The following is a 23795-nucleotide window of genomic DNA, read 5'->3' on the forward strand; positions in this document are numbered from 1 at the left end:
TGTTTTTCCTCCTCGTTGGGTGTTACTCTAGGTGTGTGCTTGGCTCGTTTTTAAAATGATCGGACAATATCATTTGTACCTCCTGGTGGAGCGTTTGATCTCATGACATCGCGTTTGATCCAGAAAGCGACGTGCTGAGCTGGAAAATAAAATCATTTCCAGGTAGCAAGGTAAAAGTCAAAATGGCAATTTCATGTGTTGACCAAGTCAAAGTAAAAGTCAAAATTCTTGTGCATGTTGAATGTTTTAGGAATACATGTTAAAAGCAGAGTTCAAACTTCCCAGTAGTATAACAGCTGAAGAAGCAGCACTTGAGAGAAAAGCGCCTATTCGTGTGAAGTTTGAAATTCCATATTTTCGGTTTCAAAGCAATTTAACACTAACAAATTAACCTTTTGCAACTTGCAAACACGCTAACAATTGTAGCAACTAGGAACTCATTAAGACTTAAAACCATGGTTGCAAAAGTCGTTAGGCGTTCCCTAGTCGGTCGACCGGGGAGTTGAGAGTACTCTGTCTAGGCGGAGAGTACTCGGACATGTTAAATTATAAAGAAATTACTTTTTGGAGGTTAAATATATGTCAAATAGCATAAATTTACTAATATTTATAACAAAATACGTGAAAATGATATTTATTCTTTAATATGATGGGCATAGAAATTATGTTTTATTATTATTTAAGTCAAACTAAGCCCGAGTTGACCTACTAGATCCAATTCTGGCCGAGGTTGACCGCGTTTGACCGACTCCGAGTAATTAGGCGGAGTCGAAGAAAGTCGTCTCGGCAGCCTACCTTGTAGCGACTACTCGGAGAGTACTCGGCCTTGGAAACCTTGTTTTAAAACCATGCTTAAAATAGTAACATTTAACACTAATAGTTAAGACATTTGAAACAAATCTTTTATTTAAAATTAGCCGATAAAAATAAAAACCAACATTCGCTTAAGAACAAGGAGTTGCCGAAACTACGATAGGACGCTTCTTATGAACCGTTATCCCATTGGTCTCAGTCATGTCCATACCCTCGTCACCCGCCAACGTCAAATCAAACTTATACACCAAATTCGCCAAAACAAGCTCGTTAACAACCATTGCAAATTGAATACCAGGACACCCACGTCGTCCAGCACCAAACGGTATCAACTCAAAACCAAACCCTTTGTAATCGATGGGACTGTTCAAGAACCTCTCTGGTCTAAACTCCTCGGGATCTTCCCAAACGGAAGGATCTCTTGCTATCGCCCATGCGTTAATCAACACTTGAGTACCTGACTGGATGTCGTATCCGTTTAGTTTGATGTCTTCGGTTGATTCACGAGGAACAAGCAATGGAAGTGGAGTGTGTAAGCGTAGGCCTTCTTTGAAGACGGCTTTTAGGTAGGGCATTTTGTCTAAGTCATCTTCGGCGATTACTGATTTTCCTCTGCCTATTTCGTGTACTTCTTTTTGCAATTCTTTCATTGCTCGCGGGTGTCTTAATAGCTCGCAGGTTGCCCATTCCAGGCTTGTAAATGTAGTATCCGTTCCCGCGCTAAATATGTCCTGCATATAGTAATGTATCAATAACCACCAACATGCAATCACAACACTCAAAGATTATATGGTCATGAACTCATAGCAACCTTAGTTATAAATGACACACATATCACATATGTGCATGTATGTGTGTATAATTTAGAAACCAAAAGAAAGAAATGTATGTGTGCATATAGTAATCTTACTTTCATATGGTCATAAACTCATAGCAACCTTATCAGAGCCGGCCCAGTGAAAGAAGTGCTGGGTGGGCGACCGCTCTGGGCCCAAATCGAAATAGGGCTCGAAAAAATTTATAGAGTTAAATGCCATTTTAGTCCCTGTGGTTTGGGCCATTTTGCCAGTTTAGTCCAAAAGTTTCATTTTTCACTTGTGGGTCCAAAAAGGTTTCACCGTTGCCACTTTAGTCCACTGGGTTAACTTCATCCATTTTTTTCTCTTAACGATAAGGGCAATTCGGTCATTTTATATGTAATTTTGTTAACTAGAAGGGCAATTCGGCCATATAAAATGACCAAATTGCCCTTCTCGTTAACAGAAAAAATGGATGAAGTTAACCCAGTGGACTAAAAAGGCAACGGTGAAACCTTTTTGGACCCATAGGCGAAAAATGAAACCTTTGGATTAAACTGGCAAAATACCCCAAACCACAGGGACTAAAATGGCATTTAACTCAAATTTATATATACATCTGTATGTTTTTAAATAAAAAAAAACTTAAAGGGCCTGGATTTTTTAACCAAAAACGTTAAAGCCCAACTGTTTAGAAGCCATCAGTTTTTATCAATCAAATTCAGAAGCCCAACTGTTTTGGTGTGTAATGGATTAGTGACTTATTAATAATTTGGCCCGAATCAATAAAAAACATATTGGATTAATGAATAGGGCCCACATTTTTTATCTCGCAACTGACCAATTTCTTTTTTTTTTTTGTGATTTTCGAAAACGGCCATGTTACAAATGATGCTTTATACTTTTATATGGTCATGGACTGATAGCAACCTTAGATATAAATGACACAAATATCACATATGTGCATGTATGTGTGTATAATTCAGAAACCAAAAGAAAGAAAGAAATGTTACCACAATTAAAGCCTTGATCATATCTCTTTCGAGTCGAAAACCCTTGGCGTTATCTCTTCGAAATTCCAACAATATATCGACAAGATCCCGGGCTTCAACATTGTCCATATTCTTGTTAACATGTTCATCAAGAACATCCTCAAGAAACTCATCAAATTCTTTGGCAACTTGATCGGCTCTTCGCTCTAATCCACTCAACCGATCCACCCACCTTAGCGAAGGAATATAACTCCCGACGCTAAAACCTCCTAACGACTCCATAAGCCTTTCTAACAAATTCTTAAACTTCCTCCCTTCATAAGTCCTTCCTAAAGCCACCCTACAAACCACATTATTCGTTAGCGTAATAAGCAACTCGCTAAGATTAACAGGCGATCCATTAGCCGATCGAATCTTTCCCATCATCAAAGTCATTTCATCGTATCTAACGTGTTGATACGAGTGAACCCTCTTGTTGCTTAAAAGATGGAGTACTGCAATGCTCTTCACCTGCCTCCAATACTCTCCATATTTTGAAAATGCAATGTCTTTGCATGCATAAAATACTTTATCAGGAATGTTTAAATGGGGTCTGTTTGAAAATATTAAATCATGGGTTTTCATGATTTGTTTTGCTGCATCAACTGAGGATGCTACGAGTACCGGTACTGTACCAAGTTGAATCAACATGAGTGGACCATAGGTTTGAGCCATGGCCTGAAGGGCGCGGTGTGGGCTCGAACCTAGTTGGTGAAGGTTTCCGATTAATGGTAACTTTGGTGGAGATGGTGGTAGGTTTTTGACGGATTTTGACGACGAAAAATATGATAGAATAAGTAAAGCAAGAATGAAGGGAAGTGACAAGAAGAAAAGAACTTGTAATGTGAAAGACATTTTGTTTGCATGGTTTTTCTTGTGAATCTAGAGTGGCTATTTATAGGACCATCACCTTTTTTAACATTTAAACATGAATTATATTTGCTTTTAAAAAAAATGATTCATAATTATAACCCATAAAAATACATTTAAACTAAATAAATTTTATATAATTTATATAAAACTAACTAAATATTTATATAATTTGCAGTACTAAACCGAAAACATAAATAAAAGGTTAAAATTCCATGAGACTTCTAGATTTTTTGACGTTTTAACTTAACAATCATGTGTGTGACTTTATAATTTTCAAAAAAATGTGTGACTTTATAATTTTCAAAAAAATGTGTGTGGCCGCCTTTTGTATCCTATCATTGTTGAGTATTACAACAAGACTCCAAATTAATAAAGTCTAAGCTGCAAAATTAAGAAAAGCCCATAGATTTAGGAAGTTAGTTGTTTGGTTAAATTAAAAAGTTGCATTAATCACTTAGGCTGGAGGTGTGGTTGGAGCCTCTTAGGGGCTTTATCAGACCACGTAAGTGACACGTAGGATTCATGGTGTCGATGGAGCCCTCTTTAATTTGCATAGTGTGGATGGAGCCCCCCAACAAAATAAAAAAAAATAAAAAAAAAGATTTCATTGGATTAAATCTAGTGAGCCCCACCTCAACCTTTCATTTTTGGCGTTAACATGATGGAGCCCCTTGTATAGCACCCCCTCTTAAATCTCGCGGTGTGGATGTATAGCGCCTAGGGACGCTATAGATGATGATGTGGCCTGGGTGGCGCCCCCACACCCTCCGGCCTTACCATGCATAGTGGTAAGGGTGAATAATGTCCTCACCCTTAGGCGTTTTCCGCCATTTGGCAGTACAGTCAGCAAGAGTCATTATTGGGCGTTTTTCTAAAATGAGTGTAGTGGGGATGTGAGCATTATGTTAAAAGAGTGTAGAGAATTAAATAAAAATAAAAAATCCAACAAAAAAAATGTTGGCAAAAAAAAAGGAAGATTAAATGTGATTGGCCCTTCAAATTTGCACAAAGCGTGATTTAAAAAACGCTTGGGGGGCTTTTTTGAACAATAATGCCCACGGGGTGGGGAGGGGGCGTGTTTGGGCGTGTTTGGTGGCAAATTTTGAAAAAATATTGCCCACTACGCATGGTCAAATAGTAGTGGTCAAGTACCACAGATGTGGGGTTACAAGACACGTGACAAATGTGTAAGAAATGAGGTTTTATAACTTGAGTGTGTAGTGAGGTTATACTCCTTTAATTATGCATATGTGTGTGTATATATATATATGTATATATGTGTGTGTGAAAGAGAGAAACCATCATGACACGCCGCTATGCATGTCATGGAGGGAACAAAATTTTGTCCATAGCGCGGGGGGAGGGGGGGTGTACCTCGGTGCTATGTGGTTGGATAGTGGTATATGGTGTCGTATAAGGCTCCCTTACGTGTGCCCCAAGTAGCTTCTTAGCTACAGTTAATGGACAACAATTTGATCTTAATGAAAAAATCGATTTTTTTTTTTTTGAAAAACTCCCAATACATAGGGTACATCTAGGGGTGAGCATTTTCTGGGTTGGACTGTAGAAACCCGATAACCGAACCAAAAAAGGACCGAAACCGGACCAAACCCTATCTATTTTGGTTCGTCATCGGTTCCACAATCGACCAGTTGTCGGTTTCGGTTTTTGACCGGAAAACATGGCACGAAACTCGAACAGACCCGAAGAAAGTTTCTAGTAAACCTTTTTGTTTGTTTCCATAGAGTTTAAATCGAAAACCGGAGTTAATAGCTTAATATATGTTTTATACTAACTAGTAACCCGGTTAGCGGTATCCTAACCGTACATCCTTCAAAAAAACATATGTTTTATTTTATTGTGTTTTTTTTTTCTTTTCTTTTTAATGAAAAATCTATCTAGAGGACTCGACTGCATTACTGCATTAAAAAGCAGAAAATGACAATACAGTGATCTATGTTTGTCATCTTTTCATTAAAGTAAGAAGTCAACCTTTTTAATTAAAGTTTTGTTTTTATGATTAATTAATTGTTCAGTGAAGTTAAAAAATGATAAACTTTATTAAGACACGTTAAACAAAGCTAACAAATTATTTTGTTTTAAAATAATAAACTATATTAAACAATTCAAGTAAACGAATTCAAAGAATCCTGTTGGAAAAAAAATAAATAAAAGAATAAATGTATTTAACATAGATTAGGAAATTAATTGGAGTGAATGCATGGTTAGAGTCTAGGATGACACTTTTATAGTTCTTATTGTTTTTATGACTTTATTATCTTTTTTCGGTTTCCATTTCAGGTCGCTTCTTGTACTTTGCTCAACCCTAGGTACATCATCATTAAGCAACAAATTGTTACTAAGTTATAGTATGGAAATAAATAACTAAGATATAATTTTTATTTGTTTAGTATAAAGGGTTTAAACGTGTACAAATAAATTATCTTTAGAATATGTTTGTGTTTTTTTATTTGTTTAAAGTAAAATGAATGATTATGAACAAAGTCTTGTTCATGTTTGTCTACATTCCTGGTCATGAGCAAAGGCGACCATTTGAATTGGCTTGAACATTGGTTGTGGCTAAGGTAGCATCATGATTATGGAATTTAATAATAAAAAGCGAAATCCATGCTACTATGGAGCTATATCTGCTATGTGATTGTACTGGAGCTTATGGGTTCCAATCAATGTAAAATACACGATAATATCATTTTAGGCATATCACGCTTTTATTTTTCAAGTTTTCTCTTTCGGTTGCTATACCAAGTGTCAACTTCATATTAGTACCATAATAACCAAACTGATACCGTTTGAATTCCCGATGCAACGCACATGGGATTTCCACTCTAATAGTAACTTTATTACATAATTTTTTTAAGTTTCAATATCACCCCTTATACTTTAAATAATATACGCCTTTAACTCATTTAGTTTTAATGTGATACGAAATTTTAATTTTTCATCTCCGGTATAAAAATGTTGTTGATAACACAATGGTGTATTCAAAATATAGTATTTTTTTTTTCGTATTGCAAGCTATAGCGATGTTCATTAACTTAAAAAAATTGAACACATCGTTGTATTCTCACATGATTTTTTATTGAAAATGGGGTTGCATTCAAATTTGGTATCGTAAACTATACGAGGTATTAATACCATATCAAGGTCGTGACAATCCGAACCAGTACTGACCAAAACCTAATTCTCGCCGCATCGCAAGGTAATCCTACTGGTGTCATTCTTAATTTTTAACGGAAGTATATTTGGGCTTGGTATAATGGGCTAAAAGTTTGCTCTAAATCACAAACAATGGGCTCATAAGCCTACCCAACTATGAGCGCGTTCTAAGTATAGGTGGGCAAAAAACCGGTTAATTAATCGAAACCGGTTATTAACCAAAACTGGAACCGCTTATTAACTGGTATAAAATTAACTGGTTAGTGGTTAATTTTAACCATCGGTTATTAACCGGTTATAAATATTTAGTATAGAAACCGGTTATTACCCGGTTAACCGGAAAATTCAAAAATAAGAAAAAAGAGGCAAAAATCCGGTTATTAACCGAAAATAACTGGTTAATTAACCGAATCGGTTAAAGTAATCAACCGGACCAGTTAAAAAAAATAACCAAATAAAATTTTAACCATCGGTTATTAACCGGTTATAAATATTTAGTATAGAAACCGGTTATTAACCGGGGGAAAATTCAAAAATAAGAAAAAAGAGGCAAAAATCCGGTTATTAACCGAAAATAACTAGTTAATTAACCGAATCGGTTAAAGTAATCAACCGGACCAGTTAAAAAAATAACCAAATAAAGTAATCGCCGGTTAAAGTCAAAAAGTCAAATTAACCGGTTGTTGGAATTAACCGGTTTGTGCACCTCTAGCTGCAAGCCTGCAAATTATGCACAGCGGCCAGCGCAGCGAGAAAGGCAGACTCCATAACCAGAGCTCCTACCTCCATTACAGAGAAGATAAAACATACGTTCGTTCATACGAATATACGAGCATACATCAACGTAGTCTTCAAAATCACTTCCAGTTTCGTGGATTTCAGTAGACAAGTAACGGCCGATTGAGACACATTCAGATTCATTAATCTAGCATTAGATCGATCTATCGTTTCTGGTCACTGATGGCAGGAGCGGCCTCTACACTGTTCCTTCCCGCTATCAAGGGGCGTGTTCAGTGGAATATTAAGTTAAACGAACGAACATAAACAGAGGTTAGGTGAAGTATAACTTTTTGTCATTAACGTAGTTAAGGATATAAGAGGAACACGAAAAATGGTATAAATAAAGTCTAAACAAATATCGGGACAAATTTTAAACCCGAATTCTAAGTTTTCACCGCCTATATATCCTGGAAACTTGATTATAGAAACAAATATTCCACATCATTTTATCCGACCCCCTCTAAACGTATCTACACCTTATCTTTTGTATAATCGAAACGAACCTGACGGTGCGTGTGCATGACCGACCATGTGTTCATGAACCTAAACCAAGTTCTTTTGTACTCCCGCAATGTTTTTTTCTTGCTTGGTTGTTCATGATCATTCTTCTTGTTCATCTTTGGTTGCGCTTTTGTTTTCTGTGGTACACGTGGCGGTTTTTTCCTGCCAAGTAGAATCGGCCCGTTGTTAGAAACCCGTATAAAAATGTGAATAGCTTCTCAGGGAGAAAGCAAATGTTCATTAGTTCATATGACATAAACCACATTATTTAAAAAACTTACATTATTATTGCAAGAGTTAATTGCCCGGATGGTCCCTGTGGTTTTACGTTTTTTCACGTTTAGTCCCCACCTTTTGGAAAATACAGGTATGCTCCCTATGGTTTGTCATTTTGTTACTCGGATAGTCCACTGACATTTACTCAGGGGATTATCCGAGTAACAAAATAACAAACCATAGGGAGCATACCTGCTATTTTCCAAAAGGTGGGGACTAAACGTGAAACCACAGGGACCATCCGGGCAATTAACTCTTATTGCAATGATGCTACTTTTTAATCATATTTGGCGCACTACTTATTTATCAAAACTTAAGAGTGAATTTCAAGTTTTGTCCTTTACCTTTAGGTCACTTTGCAAGTTTTGTCCTTTATGTTTAAATTTGACGAGTTTTGTCCTTTATTTTTAAAAATCAAGCACGTTTTACCCTTTATGTTTAAAAATCAAACACGTTTTGTCCTTTATGTTTAAAAAATCAAGCACGTTTTGTCCTTAAAAATCAAGCATAAAGGACAAAACGTGCTTGATTTTTAAACATAAAGGACAAAACTCGTCAAATTTAAACATAAAGGACAAAACTTGCAAAGTGGCCTTAAGATAAAGGACAAAACTTGAAATTCACTCAAAACTTAATGAATAATGCAACTTTTGCAACTATATTTTGCACAATGATTATATATATATAAGAAAAAAAAACTTTTGAACTAAAACTGTTCGGTTTCAACCAGAACCTACGTGTTCCAACCTGTACAAAAAATACCCGTTATCCAACCCGCTCATTTTTGCCACCTCTCAAGAATCGTAAATTTAAGACATCGTTAAAAAGTTTCAAAAGCTACCTTTTCAAGATTTTCATCAAGATGCTGCTGTTGATCTCTTCTGCTATTATACAAAACCGAATCTTCGCCATTTTCAATTTTAGAAATCATGGTTTTATCGACTTGACTGGAATCCGAAGATGAAGGATCTCCATTAACGGAATTCATAGAATCGGCTTTAAGTTCGTGGTCAACTTTTACGTCTCCCCTAACAGCTTCATTTGTCAATGAAGCCTCTTTAGCTTTTTCTGCCTCTTTTTGCTGTTTCCTCCTAGCTTCTTGTTCTTTTAGTTGTTTAAATCTGGAAGTCATCGACGTAATATAAGAATAATACGACATTTGAACCTTAATAATGTTACGGGTACAATTTTGACCTAGATAATAATGAACCGGTCGATTCAAAATATGGTTTTATCTCTGACAAGTCAAAATGGTAAAAAAAAAATAACATAAAAGGAAGAGTAAAGCGCCATTTTCGTCCCTGAGGTTTGGCTAGTTTTGCAACTTTCGTTCAAAGGTTTGTTTTTCTGCGTCTGGATCCAAAAGGTTTAAAATCTTGCCAATTTCATTTGGCTCGTTAACTCCATCCATTTTTCTCCGTTAAGCCAGGTGTATTTCCGTCTTTTTTGCTAGAGTTAATTACTGTTTTCGTCCCTGTGGTTTGTCAAAAATCACTATTTCAGTCCATTAGTTTAAAAATTGCGATTTCAGTCCCTGTGGTTTCACTTTCGTAACCATTTCAGTCCCTGTGGTTTCACTTTCGTAACCATTTCAATCCATTTATTCTATTAGTACAGGGACTGAAATGGTTACGAGGTGGACTGAAATGGTTACGAAAGTGTGAAACCACAGGGACTGAAATCGCAATTTTTAAACTAATGGACTGAAATAGTGATTTTTGACAAACCACAGGGACGAAAACAGTAATTAACTCTTTTTGCTAACTTAAAGAGCAATTCAGTCTTTTTCAGGGGTATTCGGTCTTATACATAAAGCGAAAAAGACCGAATTGCCCTTTAAGTTGGCAAAAAAGATGAAAATACCCCTAACTTAACGGAGAAAAATGGATGGAGTTAACGAGCCGAATGAAATTGGCAAGATTTTAAACCTTCTGGATCCAGATGCGGAAAAACAAACCTTTAGACGAAAGTCGCAAATTTGGCCAAATCTCAGGGACGAAAAAGCCCGTTTTACTCTAAAAGGGAACAGGTTTAATGGGACGAACGTGTTGATGCATAAAACCTCCTAAATTGTTTTATTCAATAAATTATTTAGTATTAAAATAAGGGTGTACCTATTGACACACCCAAATGCCTATATGCACACCAAAAAGGGCTTTTTTGTCCTATATGCACACCCTGCAGTGTCAAGCTGTGGCCAAAGCGCGGCGTTTTGGTCCGGTCAACCAGACAAAAGACTGACGGGTGTCTGACGGGTCTGTTGACCGGATCAGAACGCCGAGCTTTGGTCGCGTTTTGGTCCTGTCAACCAGACAAAAGACTGACCGGGTGTCTGGTTGACCGGACCAAAACGCGGCCAAAGCTCGGCGTTTTGATCCGGTCAACAGACCCGTCAGACACCCGTCAGACTTTGTCTGGTTGACCGGACCAAAACGCCGCGCTTTGACCACAGCTCGACACTGCAGGGTGTGCATATAGGACAAAAAAGCCCTTTTTGGGCTGACTATCTACACACCAAGTGTGCAAATAGTCTCCCCCTAAAATAACATAACGTTGGTAATCATATATGGCACATTAATTCTTTACTTAACGTCTTTAGAAGTTACAGATAAAAAGTGCTTCAGACCAACCTGAACAGGCCCATTTCGATCAATACAAATTGACCCATTTTGGCCCATTACCCGACCCCGCTACGCAGCCCATTTACTATATCTACCTAATATCATAATTCACAACTGACATTTAGAGAAGTAGTTATAACTGACCTCTCACCAGGACGATACCCTTGTGAATCAGGTTTTTCTATTTTGGGTGGTTCTTTAACCGACGTAGTTTGAAACACAGATTCCTGAACTTTGGGCGGATCTTCCTTGAGCATTTCAAAGTTAATTTTTTTTGCTAGATTATTAGCACCCCCCATCTTTTGAAGCCATATTTGTTGTGCTGAACTTAATATATTGTTTGTAAGCCTGCATGAAACGCATATACATTTAGACTCGTATATTTATTATAAAAATTGTCGAGCATTTTGACCATGACTACTCATCATGCTCTCTTTATATTTCGCATACTTTGACAAACAAACTACTTTCAACTTGAACAACACGGCGGTAGCGCTGCAAACGAACCAAACATTCGGCGAAAAATTCGTGAACTGTTCGGCGGGAAGTTCGTTTGTGTCCGTTCGTTTATTAAACAAACGAACACGAACAAGAAATTTCGTTCGTTTAGTTAAATGAACAAACATGAACAGAGGTCGTGTTCGTTCGTTTAGGTTCGTGAACGTTCGGTAACGTGTTTGTTTTTTGTTCGATAGTTCATTAGTGTTTTTGGTTTCTATATCTATTTAAATACTTTAAAATTCCGACAAATTAAATATCTAATAAGTGTCAGTGTATTATATATATTCTGTTCATGAACGATTTTGAGTTCGTTTGTTTCCATTTGTGTTCATGAACATTAGTTTGTGCTCATTTGTGTTCTTCAGTGTTCGTTGCCTAAAAATTAACAAACAAACACGAACAAGTTTATTTCCTTAACAAACGAACACGAACATAAAATCTCGTTCGATAAGTGTTCGTGAACGGTTCGCGAACACATATATTTCTTAACAAACGAAAAACGAACAAGGTCTTATTCGTGTTCGTTCGGTTCGTTTGCAGCCCTAAACACGGGTATTTTGGTTTTCCTTTGAGGAATATGTTGTAAGAAAGAACAAAACTACTTATGTAAAAAATGACGGGGGTAAAATGCCATTTTCGTCCATGAGGTTTTGCCAGTTTTGCGACTTTAATCCAAAGGTTTGTATTTCCGCATCTGGTTCCAAAAGGTTTGAAATATTGTCATCTTCATCCGGCTCGTTAACTCCATCCATGTTTCTCCAATAAGTCAGGGGTATTTCCGTCTTTTTTGTTAAGTCAAGGGTATTATTTTTGTTTTCTATTTATTAAGGGTATTTTCAATGCTTGTACGTAAAGTGAAAGTAACCGAATTGCCCTTTAAGTTAACAAAAAAGACGGAAATACCCCTAACTTAACGGAGAAAAATGGATGGAGTTAACGAGCCGGATCAAAATGACAATATTTCAAACCTTATGGAACCAGATGCGGAAAAACAAACCTTTGGACGAAAGTCGCAAAACCGGCCAACCCTCAGGGACGAAAATAGCATTTTACTCAAAATGATGGTAAAAGTATTTTTGAAATATGTTGTAGTTTTAAAATTCAGATTATTCAAGTTTGACTTTGACATTAAAAGTCAAAAGAAGACTAGTAAGAATCCGAAGTTTGGTCAAGTTGACTTACCAGTAAAGGCTTAGCCCAGAAGGCACTGAAAGTGCAAAATAACCAATCATCAACGGCAGAAATTTGGTTATCGTTTGAGAAGTCTTCATATTCGGATCGTTGCTCTGAAAGTTCAAGCATATTACGAACATACAACTTACTAAAAACATCTTATTCAAAGATTAAAATTAATTATATTATAATGTTATTTTTAAACCATCAAGTTTCATTAATGCATCACTTATTCATAAAGTTATTTTAAAAAAAACAAACCTGTGGCTGTGATGACTGCATGATCTGCACAGATATGTACTGAGATAATACAAGGAGCACGGGCAACACAAGATACGCGAACGTATCTGACCATCCAAGTGGAGGATGACCATCCTGTAAAGGGCATTATCGTCTTTTAAGTTTTAACATCCAGTAAAATATCTAAAAGTATCTAAAAATATCTAAAAAATGGTCCAAGTTCAAATAAAAAACAATGCTTACCACAAAAGGAAAAAGCCAAGATATTCCACTGCCACTCTGGCGTGCTGCAATTGTTGTGGGACCCGCAAGAGATGGTATCCAGAAAAACCCTTCGGCCAAAAGCCCCTATGAATATCATTAAAAACGATGTTTTACTAAATGAATTCAATAATGAATATAGTTTATGGTATATATAACAACATCAAATAAGTTACCTCATCCGCAACATTTGAAAGGGCTCTATAAAGACCAATCCATACAGGTATTGTGGCTAGGGTTGGTAGGCATCCTGTTAAAGGACATATCACATATGTCAATTATAGGTTTGTTCAATTTGAATGTGTACTCATAAGCCTAATGTAAGTGGCTGCAAACGAATCGAACGAACACGAACAAGACTATGTTCGTGTTCGTTTGTTAAGAAATATATGTGTTCGCGAACCGTTCACGAACACTTATCAGACGAGATTTTATGTTCGTGTTCGTTTGTTAAGGAAATGAACTTGTTCGTGTTCGTTTGTGTTTGTTTGTTAATTTTTGGCAAGGAACAAAAACGAACGATGACGAACACAAATGAGCACAAACTAATGTTCATGAACACAAATGGAAACAAACAGACACAAACAATCGTTCATGAACAAAATATATAATACATCGACTCTTATTAGATATTTAATTTGTCGGAATTTTGAAGTTTTTAAATAAATATAAAAACAAAAAACACTAATGAACTATCGAACACAAACGAACACGACCTCTGTTCACGTTTGTTCATTTAACTAAACAAACGAAATTTCTTGTTCGTGTTCGTTTGTTTAATAAACGAACGAACACAAACGAACTTCCCGCCGAACGGTGCACGAACTGTTCGCCGAACGTTTGGTTCGTTTGCAGCCCTATGTAAAACCATCAATATATATGTGTATGTTAACTTTAGTATGAAATATGAGCCAATGGTTAAGTAGTTAACACGTCTATAATCACAATTGAGGCGCTGGTTAATCACTTAATCAATTGTATGAGTCATCTTAAAACATGTCTATAGGGTATGTTTAATCACGGATTACGATACCTGCCAAAGGATTTATTCCCGCCAGTTTGTATAATCTCGCAGTTTCAAGCTGAAGCCGCTCCTGCAAATCATGAAAAACATCTTATAGTACAAATAAATACTTAAACAGAATTATTACTCTCTGGTGTGGTGTGCTATAAGTAGGGGTGCAAACGAGCCGAGCGGCTCGCGAGCTACTCGAGATCGGCTCGAGAAAAAGCTCGAAACGAGCCGAGCCTTATCGAGCCCGAGCCGAGCTTGAGCCTCAAAACAAAGCTCGTTTGTTTATCGAGCTCGAGCCTCACATGTGAAGCTCGTTAGGCTCGTCGAGCCTTATCGAGCCTTTGTGTAAACGAGCCGAGTCGAGCCGAGCTTATTTAAACTTGTTTACAAGCCGACCTCGAACCTAAAATAAGCTTATTTAGTAAACGAGCCCGAGCCCGAGCCCGAGCTTTACTTATCGAGCTCGCGAGCCTAAAAAGTCTATTATTTATATTATTTTTATTTAATATTCTAATTAACAGATAATAAACGAGCCGAGCCCGGGCTCGGGCTTGATAAAATACAAACGAGCCGAGCTCGAGCCCGAGCTCTCATAAGTTAATCGAGCTCGAGCTCGAGCATGGCCAAGCTCGGGCTAGGCTCATTTGCACCCCTAGCTATAAGTGAACATGTGTAAACTAAAAAAAGATGATCAGAGGCGAAATATACTTATTACAATATTCATGATTGACATGGAAATTTTTGCTACTTACCATATTTTCGAATAAATTTAAAGCAATCGATATAAATTTTCATAAAAATTAGTAGTTCAAAAGGACAGGAAAAAATGTAACCTGATCACCAGCATACCGTTCCTGAATAGCTTTTATTTGTGGTTGCAAAGATCGCATGGCCATTGCAGATTCCACCTGGCATTATAGTTCCAAAATGTTAACGCTATTATTTATAAAGATAAATCTGGTCTGCTTTTTATTGTAAGGTTATAAGTTTACGACATTTTATCATGCTACGTTGAATCGAAACAAACCTGCTTCTTTGACAAAGGAAATGTTGCAGCCTTAACAAGAACTGTCAAAAGTATAATGGCAAAGCCGTATGCATATGGAACATGGAGCGTAGAGAGCCCGTCTTTCAAAAACTGAAATAAAATAGACAAAAATATTCAAGAATTAAAATAGAGTGAATTTCAAAGATTGTCCTTTATCTTTATACCTGTTTTCAGGCGCTGTCCTTTATGTTCAAAATTGACGAGCTTTGCCCTTTATGTTTTCATATCATACACGTTTTGTCCTTTAGGCCTAACCCAGTTAGTTTTTTCAGTTAAATTTGGTCATGTGCTTTGCACATGAGGGGGCATTTGTGTCAATTCGAAGGTTGCAGAAGCTTTGAGTTGTAAATCGGTCGTTAAACTTACCTTTGAATTGACAAAAATGCCCTTACGTGCAAAGCACATGACCAAATTTAACTGAAAAAACTAACTGGGTTAGGCCTAAAGGACAAAACATGTATGATATGAAAACATAAAGGACAAAACTCGTCAATTTTGAACATAAAGGACAGCGCCTGAAAATGGGTATAAAGATAAAGGACAATCCTTTAAATTCACTCATTAAAATATGACAAAAGCTTTCTCCCAAATTACACAAATGTTTCCTAGTTCCCTTCTTAAGTGATTCCTCTGTGTCAAATCCTAATTTTTAAATTTTCACCGTTTCACTAATGTTATAAAAATAATGCCAAAAAATCAAAAGTTAATTATACTAGATAGACAACGTGGAACCTATTAGATCAACTTTTGACTGGCCCGAAACCGGAAATTATAATCTACAAATATCTTTCACCCCAAACACTGTCATCTATTCCTATAAATATTACATACATACAATACATTTGTTCACCCAAATTAAAACACCTTATAGTGATAATGATAACCATGTGTAGTCCATTAACGCCCCCATGCCAAATCAGCACGGTGGGCGTTAAACAGCACGCCATCCCGCGTTATGGGAAATGATTGTGGGGCCCATTAACTCGTCAACCAATCAGACATTTTTCCTTTTAAATTTTTTCTTTAATTTATGTTTTAGCTATTCCTTTACACCATAGTTATCCGGTCGTTTAGTTATTGCCCATGCCTACGTGAACACTAGGGGTGTAAACAAGCCCAGAAGCTCGAGAGCTACTCGTGATCGGCTCGGTTAATAGCTTGAACGAGCCAAGCCTTAACGAGCCCGAGCTCGAGCCTGAAATAGAGCTTGTTTAGTTATCAAGCCCGGGCTCAACAAGCCCAGACAAAGTTTTAGTTTTTTTATATAAAATATAATAATAATGATGATACAATTGGCACGCCAAGCTTGAACCGAGCTTTGGCTCGTTTAAGCAATACCGAAGCGAGCTCAAGCCGAGCTTTTAGCTCATTTGAGGTTGTTCTCAAAACAACTCAAACCGAGTCGAGTCAAGCTCGAGCTTTGAGTTTTACTCGCGAGCTTCATAAAAACATGACGACCCGACCCGAGCCCGAGCCGAGTCGGGCTCAGGCCTGCTTAATTACACCCTTAGTGAACACTTTTTGAGCGGTTTAGTTATTCCACGACACATAGCCTAATAATATTAATACTGGCTGGCTAAACTTACACCTGTAACTAAATGCACCCCTATTCATTTGCCTAATTTTTTTTTTCTTTTTGAACGGCCAACAAACTCAATCCCGAGCACTCTCGGGGCACCCACTGTACAAACGGAGTACTCCGAGAGTAACCCGAGTCCACCACCAATTCCGGAGAAAACCCGGTAACCCACCCGCCCGTAGGCACGACAGTGAAATTACCGGTAAAACCCGTTCGGCTCAAGGATCCAACCCAGGTTTCCCTGGGTCTCCTATCATTGCCCACCACTGCCTCACTCTGCACCAAGTGAGAGTCGAACCTGCATCTCTCTAGAGAAATACAAGCCCTTCGCCACTTGATCTAGAGATCATTGGCTTGATTTGCCTAATAACACTGATTTTAATTTTTAATATTTTTTTATAACAAATAAATACATAACCCTAATAACAATGAAAAACCCACAAACCTTAAGAACAGTTTCCATATAATTACTAATCCCAGACAGCCAATCACTACTCTGTTTGGCACCAGCATTAGTAGTAACCCCAGAGTCAGGATTAGCAGCAACAACAGCATCAGCAATCGTATAAAGAACCCCTTCAGCTCTATCAATCAACTCCCTAAAGTTTTCCGGGTCAGGAAACTGGACATGACCCAGCCCGAACCGGGCCACCGTTAGGGTTCTACCAATTAACAAGGGTTTAGGGTTCTTTGAAAAACTCCCAAATTGAGGTCTGCGGTGAAAAGGGTTTGCAATTCGTGATCTGGTAGGGTCCGGGAAGGGGGAAAGTACCGGGCTTGACCCGAATGAGATTGAGTTCGCCATTTTCTTGGTAAATTAGGGTTTTTTTGTTTAAAGATTGTTGGTGGAAGACTGATAAGTTGAGAGGGTGTTGAGGATTGTTGATGAAAACCCTAGTGTTTTGAGGGGTTGGTGGGTGTGTTTGTTATATGGGGATTATGGAAATGGGGAAGGATTTTGGGAAGATGGTTAAGGGGGTAGGGTAGGATTGAAGGAATTATGTTGTTCATGTGGAAGGTTTAAATACCCACTTTTGTTTCATTTTAATTAAGTGGATGCTGTTTGAAAAGTTATATTTTTAAACCATACATATATTATATATACTAGTAGGGTGCCCGCGCGATGTGGCGGGGGCGACACTTTGCATTGCAAAACTCGTTTCTGGTAGTTTTCTTATTCGTATAATATTTATGATAACATTATTGTGGTGGATATATGTCATAAGTTTACACATATGTAAAAGTTTTGTTCTTTTATAAAAAATAATAACCAAAAGACAAAAAATATTGTTTTTTTTTTATAAAAATTAATAATCAAAAGACAAAAAATAAAAGATAAGTTGTTATAATTGTAAAGTTTGTTTATTTTATTGGTTAAATTATAAAGTATAATTTTATTTTTTAAAGTTCATAACTTTTTATAAATATCCACATAGTACTCATCCAATAAACTTTAAGTTTAAATTTTTCGTTTTTATAAAAATAAAAAATAGTATTTGACTCGTAAGTACGTTTTAGAGCTTTAACTTAAATTGTTAAATTTCGGGTTTTTACAAATATAAAAGATTTATATTTTTATAAGATTTCATGAACTGTTTTTTATAAAAAATAGGATGATAAGAGTTTATATCTTTATTAACTTTATATCATACTAAGTTCAAATTTTTAGTTCTTAACTAATCTTATCTATATGAGTCTACTTTTAACTAATAATCCTTAAAAATATGCAACACAGTCTACTACTATGTATCTAGTCAAGTTGGTAAATAATTATTTTAGAACTGACTAATATTATCTATAACAATATAGTTGAACTTATAATTCCTAAAAGTTTGGAACCCAGTTTAGAATTTATCTAGTAAAGATTGTAAATTTCTGAAGTATTTTATTTATATTACTTGTTATAAAAATGTTTATAAAATAATTATTTTTTTATTAAATTTATATCATAGTAAGTTCAGTTTTTTAGTTTAGCTTTAAAGTTTATTACTTTATTACTTTTAATTAAAAAATGCAAATTATTAGATTAATATCTAAGAATAACTGCAATAATTATTTTTTTTATTAGTTGACTTATAATTCCTAAAATTTTGGGACATAGTTTACTATTTATCTACTAAATATCGTAAATTAGTATTAAATAATTCCTAAAATTTTAGGATATAGTTTACTATCTATCTACTAATCCGTAAATAAGTATTAAATAATTCCTAAAATATTGGAACATAGTTTATCTTCTATCTACTAAATATCAAAGTTTTGTTTTGTTATAAAAATTAATAATAAATAAAGTATAGAAAAACTGTTTTAAACATGTAAAGATTCGTTTGTTAATAAAAAATACTAAACAAATGACAAAAAATAAAAAAAAAAGTTGCTATCGTTATAAAGTAAGTTTATTTTGTTGGTGAAATGATGAAGTTTATAATTTTATTGTTTAAAGTCCATAACTTTTTTAAATATCCACATCATACTCGTCCAATAAACTTTAATTTTAAAATTTTCGTTTTGAAAAAGTAAAAAGTAAAAAATAGTAGGTGACTTGTAGGTACGTTTTAAACACCTTTAACTAATGTTAAATTTCATTTTTATAAATATTTAAAAAATCATATTTTTATAAAACAGTTTTTATAAAAAAAATAGGATGTAAAAGTTTATATCTTTATCTTTTTATTTAAGAAATACAAATTATTCGAAAAATCTATAATATTATATAATTATTTTTTCATATCTCGTGTCGTCCAACAGTTTTTTTTATAGAAGGCACTAATGGATATATACGAAATCCTCGTGAAACATGACTGTTGAATTGAATAAGTTTAGTGTGCTTTGGAAATACAATCTTGAATTTACTCCAAACCAAGAGGTAGTTTTCATGTTTTGGCCATTCTTGTTAATCAAATTTATCTCTTTGGAAATGATCAAGTACGAACATGTGAATTATATAATACGAACATGATTAAGTACTAAAGTATATTAGTTCGATCGAGATGTAAATTATAAGTGCAATAAAATAACACAAAACATAAACTTCAATAAACTTTATTATTCATGGGATAGTCTATATCAAACAAAAACAACTGAAAATGAAAAAAACATAAAAACACTTGATATATTTCATCTAAAATCTCTACTTTTTTCATCCGTTTTTCTTGTTTGTGCTCGAATCAGCAGTATCATCTAATTCATCTTCTTTCTCATCGTCCTCAGAATCATCTAAATTTATAACCTCGACCCATTTCCATTCAGAGAGTCTGTTAGATCTTTTCTTTTGATTCTCATACTTCCGATCCTTAAAAAACAAAAAGTTAATAAAAAATTAAAAAATGATTAAATAAATTTAAAAAAAAGAACAAATATTGAATAAAAAAATTTAAAAAAGATTAAATAAATTTTAAAATTACCTCTTCACTAAATTGACGTTAAAGCTTAGACTTGTATGGACTGAACATTGCACCATAAGAAATAATTTCAACACTATTATCACCATCATCCTACAATAAAACACCAAATAATAACATAACGAACTTGTTAATATGAAAGATTATAAGCGAAAATATTACTTAAAAACTAACAAAAGCTTGTTCGACAACTGGGGTGTTTAAATTGGTGTGTTGAATCTGAAAAATCAAATAAGTTAGTATTCACATAAAAGTAAATAAAAGAAAACAATTATTCATTATTGCGATATAACAAAACTTATCATAGAACCGACCTTAGATTTTTCAATATCGCATGCTTGTTTTTTCGCATCAAGTGAATTCAGAACTGGCTCTATCTTTTAAATCTGTTTAGCAATAGAAATGTAGAATTGTGAGTGTTTGCTATGTATTTATAGTAGTCCATTAGGGTTTAGTTTTAGATTGGTCATCCATTTATTTAGGAAGTTTGTTTTGGGTTTTAAGTTTTTAAAATAAGATGCACATATCCTTTTTTGTTTGTTGTGGCATGTTTAATAGGAAGTTTGTTGTGAGTTTTATCTATACTTACTATATTAAACATGCCACAACAAACTGACTCTGTACAAGTAAAATTAGGGAATATTTTAGTTTATTAATGCCGTTCAAAATAAAAAAACTTGGGTAAAAAACAAATGTTAATGTACGGTAGCTAGGTAATGGTCAAAGTTGGCTTGGGTAAAAAACAAATGTTGGCTTTAATCAATTGTACATTTACGCATCGGTTATTTGTACTTTATGAACGCACGGCGAAACTAAAAAAGACAACTATCGAAACGTTTAAAAAAATGTGCCGATCGTCATGGTACCTTCGGATTTTTTTAAAACATTAAGGGTTGTAAGATATCGCAGGAATACATTAAAGAATTAAAGGGGGGGGGGAGTGTAACTAATTACCAATAATTATGTTAAATGTCAAGGATTTAAATGTAATAGATTGAGGGACTAAAAAATAATTATGGTTTAAAAGACCAGTTTACCCTCATTCTAGGGGTTTATTTATAAATAATGGGGGAAAAAGTTCTTAACTTTTGAGAATCCTTCCCTCATGTATTATAATATAGTATAGATAGAGTAGGGTTCGCATGGAAAGTGTGTTTTTGCTAGAAAATCTAAGAAGCGATCTGGTTCATCCGATTGGTGTGTTTAAGGGTTGAGATTAAATCAATGGCAATCTTGTAATATTTGAGTTTAATTAATTGATTGTTTTAAATGAATAGGGGCAATTTTGTCAAATGGCCATTTTTATAAATCAATTAGATAACTGCAATCCCTACTTTCATGGGATTTTCCCTCTCTCTCTCTCCATTATTGATTTGATTTTCTCTCTTTCTCTCTCCAATCCAACCTTAAACATTATAAAACCTGCGATCTCTACTCCCCCTTGCTGTTGGCGACTGCTTGTAACCTGCGATCTCTCCAAAAGCATTCAGATTTCGGTTCCAAGGCTTGTTGATACCCCTTTTCTTCACTAGGTATTCATATCTTGTGTTGTGATTAAAGTTCTTGAAGTGCATATACGTTTTCGGTCTTAATCTGCTTGTAACTTGGCTGTGTTTTTTCTGTTTTAATTGATGATTGTAGAGAGGCATGTAAAACACAGCGTCAAGAACCTGCTTGTTGTTAAAACACAGCGTCAAGAATCTGCTTGCTGTTAAAACACAGCGTCAAGAATCTGCTTGCTGTTAAAACACAGCGTCAAGAATCTGCTTGCTGTTAAAAAACAGCGTCAAGAATCTGCTTGCTGTTAAAACACAGCGTCAAGAATCTGCTTGCTGTTAAAACACAGCGTCAAGAATCTGCTTGCTGTTAAAACACAGCGTCAAGAATCTGCTTGCTGTTAAAACACAGCGTCAAGAATCTGCTTGCTGTTAAAACACAGCGTCAAGAATCTGCTTGCTGTTAAAACACAGCGTCAAGAATCTGCTTGCTGTTAAAACACAATGGCCTGCTTGCTTTTAAAACACAATGTTAAGAATCTGCTTGCTGTTAAAACACAATATCAAGAATCCTCCCACAAATCTGCTGACTTAAAACACAATCAGATTTGTTAAACTCCAGTATAAAAACAAACTGTTGTAAAACACATTATGATGTAATGTAATCATCAAAAAACATAATGTGATGTAGTGTGACATAGACAACAACATCAAACACATTCAAAGTGTTAAAATGCAAAATAACTGTTAAAACACAACCTGATTATATATTGACTTCAGATTTTTAAAACACACTAACTTCAACCTCTCTGACTGGTAAAACACATCACCAAGAACATGCTGATAGTTTCAGATAAACACATTGACTTGCAGATTTGAATTCGAAAACAATAAAAATTCCAAAAATCATGGAATTTTAGTTAATGAAGATACATTCCAAAAATAAAATTAAAATGTGAAATTACATGATACTCCTTCTACTTAAAATCCCTCAATGACACATGTCCAAATCTTATTCCTTCCTAGACTTTCTAGGAAAAATAGACTTTCCACCCAACTCCTACTCTATATATATATATATATATATATATATATATATATATATATATATATAGAGTAGGAGTTGGGTGGAAAGTGTGTTTTTCCTAGAAAGTCTAGGAAGCAATAAGAACGCGACATGTGGCATTGTAGGATTTTATCTAAAAGGGCATTTTTGTACTTTCACAATCTATTTTTATTTTAGGAAATTATCTTCAATAATTAACTATCCATAAATTTCGGAATTTTTTATTTTAGATTTCTGATCTCACGTAATATCAATAATTCCTTCGTTTTCTTGCTGGAATCTATCAGCATGTTCTTGATACTGTGTTTTAACAGTTTGTTCTTGGTGATGTGTTTTAACAGCAAGCAGATTCATACAGATGTGTTTTATTATTCAGATTCATACAGTTGTGTTTTAACAGCAAGAAGATTCATACAGTTGTGTTTTAGCGTTTAGATTCATACAGCTGTGTTTTAACAGCAAGCAGATTCATACAGTTGTGTTTTAGCATTCAGATTCAAACAATTGTGTTTTAACAGCAAGCAGATGCATACAGTTGTGTTTTAGCATTCAGATTCATACAGTTGTGTTTTAACAGCAAGCAGATTCATATAGTTGTGTTTTAGCATTCAGATTCATACAACTGTGTTTTAACAGAAAGCAGATTCATACAAATGTGTTTTAGCATTCAGATTCATACAGCTGTGTTTTAACAGCAAGCAGATTCATACAAATGTGTTTTATCATTCAGTTTCATACAGCTGTGTTTTAACAGCAAGCAGATTCATACAAATGTGTTTTATCATTCAGATTCATACAGCTGTGTTTTAACAGCAATTCAGATTCATACAGCTGTGTTTTAACAGCAAGCAGATTCATACAAATGTGTTTTACATCAGTAGATTTCGCCCCAGCTTTCGATCGGCTTCCGGTAACTTTTCCGCTGCTATCTATCCTTTCCAAAGTTTCCTGCTTTTTGAATCTCTTCCCTGCAACCAGCAAAATACCGTCAATTACAAACAAGAATCACCCTTAATCGCTTTGTAAAACACGCAGTACAATGAAAGCTTGATCATACGTATATGGAACAAGGAAAATCTCTTATCTTCATCCATGATTTTAGGTATTTTTGGTATGATTTTGGGGTTTCCGAATTTGGGTTTAGAG

The 23795-nt window shown here is 35.1% G+C and overlaps 2 protein-coding genes across 2 annotated transcripts; both read right to left on the bottom strand.

Moving 5' to 3' along the window:
• Positions 1-841: 841 nt before the first annotated feature.
• Positions 842-3496, bottom strand: LOC110870719 (3-beta-hydroxylase). Its single transcript, XM_022119890.2, has 2 exons — positions 2624-3496; positions 842-1544 (listed from the first exon to the last, which is right to left on the bottom strand). Exons 1-2 carry the CDS (start codon positions 3494-3496, stop codon positions 945-947), a joined length of 1473 nt encoding a protein of 490 aa, XP_021975582.1. The 3' UTR covers positions 842-944.
• Positions 3497-7747: 4251 nt separating this feature from the next.
• Positions 7748-17693, bottom strand: LOC110871632 (ALBINO3-like protein 1, chloroplastic). The gene is made up of 11 exons (XM_022120343.2): positions 17132-17693; positions 15087-15197; positions 14893-14967; positions 14078-14138; positions 13221-13294; positions 13027-13131; positions 12805-12918; positions 12553-12656; positions 11014-11217; positions 9090-9369; positions 7748-8134 (listed from the first exon to the last, which is right to left on the bottom strand). Exons 1-11 carry the CDS (start codon positions 17489-17491, stop codon positions 8072-8074), a joined length of 1551 nt encoding a protein of 516 aa, XP_021976035.1. The 5' UTR covers positions 17492-17693; the 3' UTR covers positions 7748-8071.
• Between the last annotated feature and the right edge of the window lie 6102 nt (positions 17694-23795).

Source organism: Helianthus annuus, chromosome 8 (genome assembly GCF_002127325.2).
Source record: "Helianthus annuus cultivar XRQ/B chromosome 8, HanXRQr2.0-SUNRISE, whole genome shotgun sequence".
NCBI classification, from domain to species: Eukaryota; Viridiplantae; Streptophyta; class Magnoliopsida; order Asterales; family Asteraceae; genus Helianthus; species Helianthus annuus.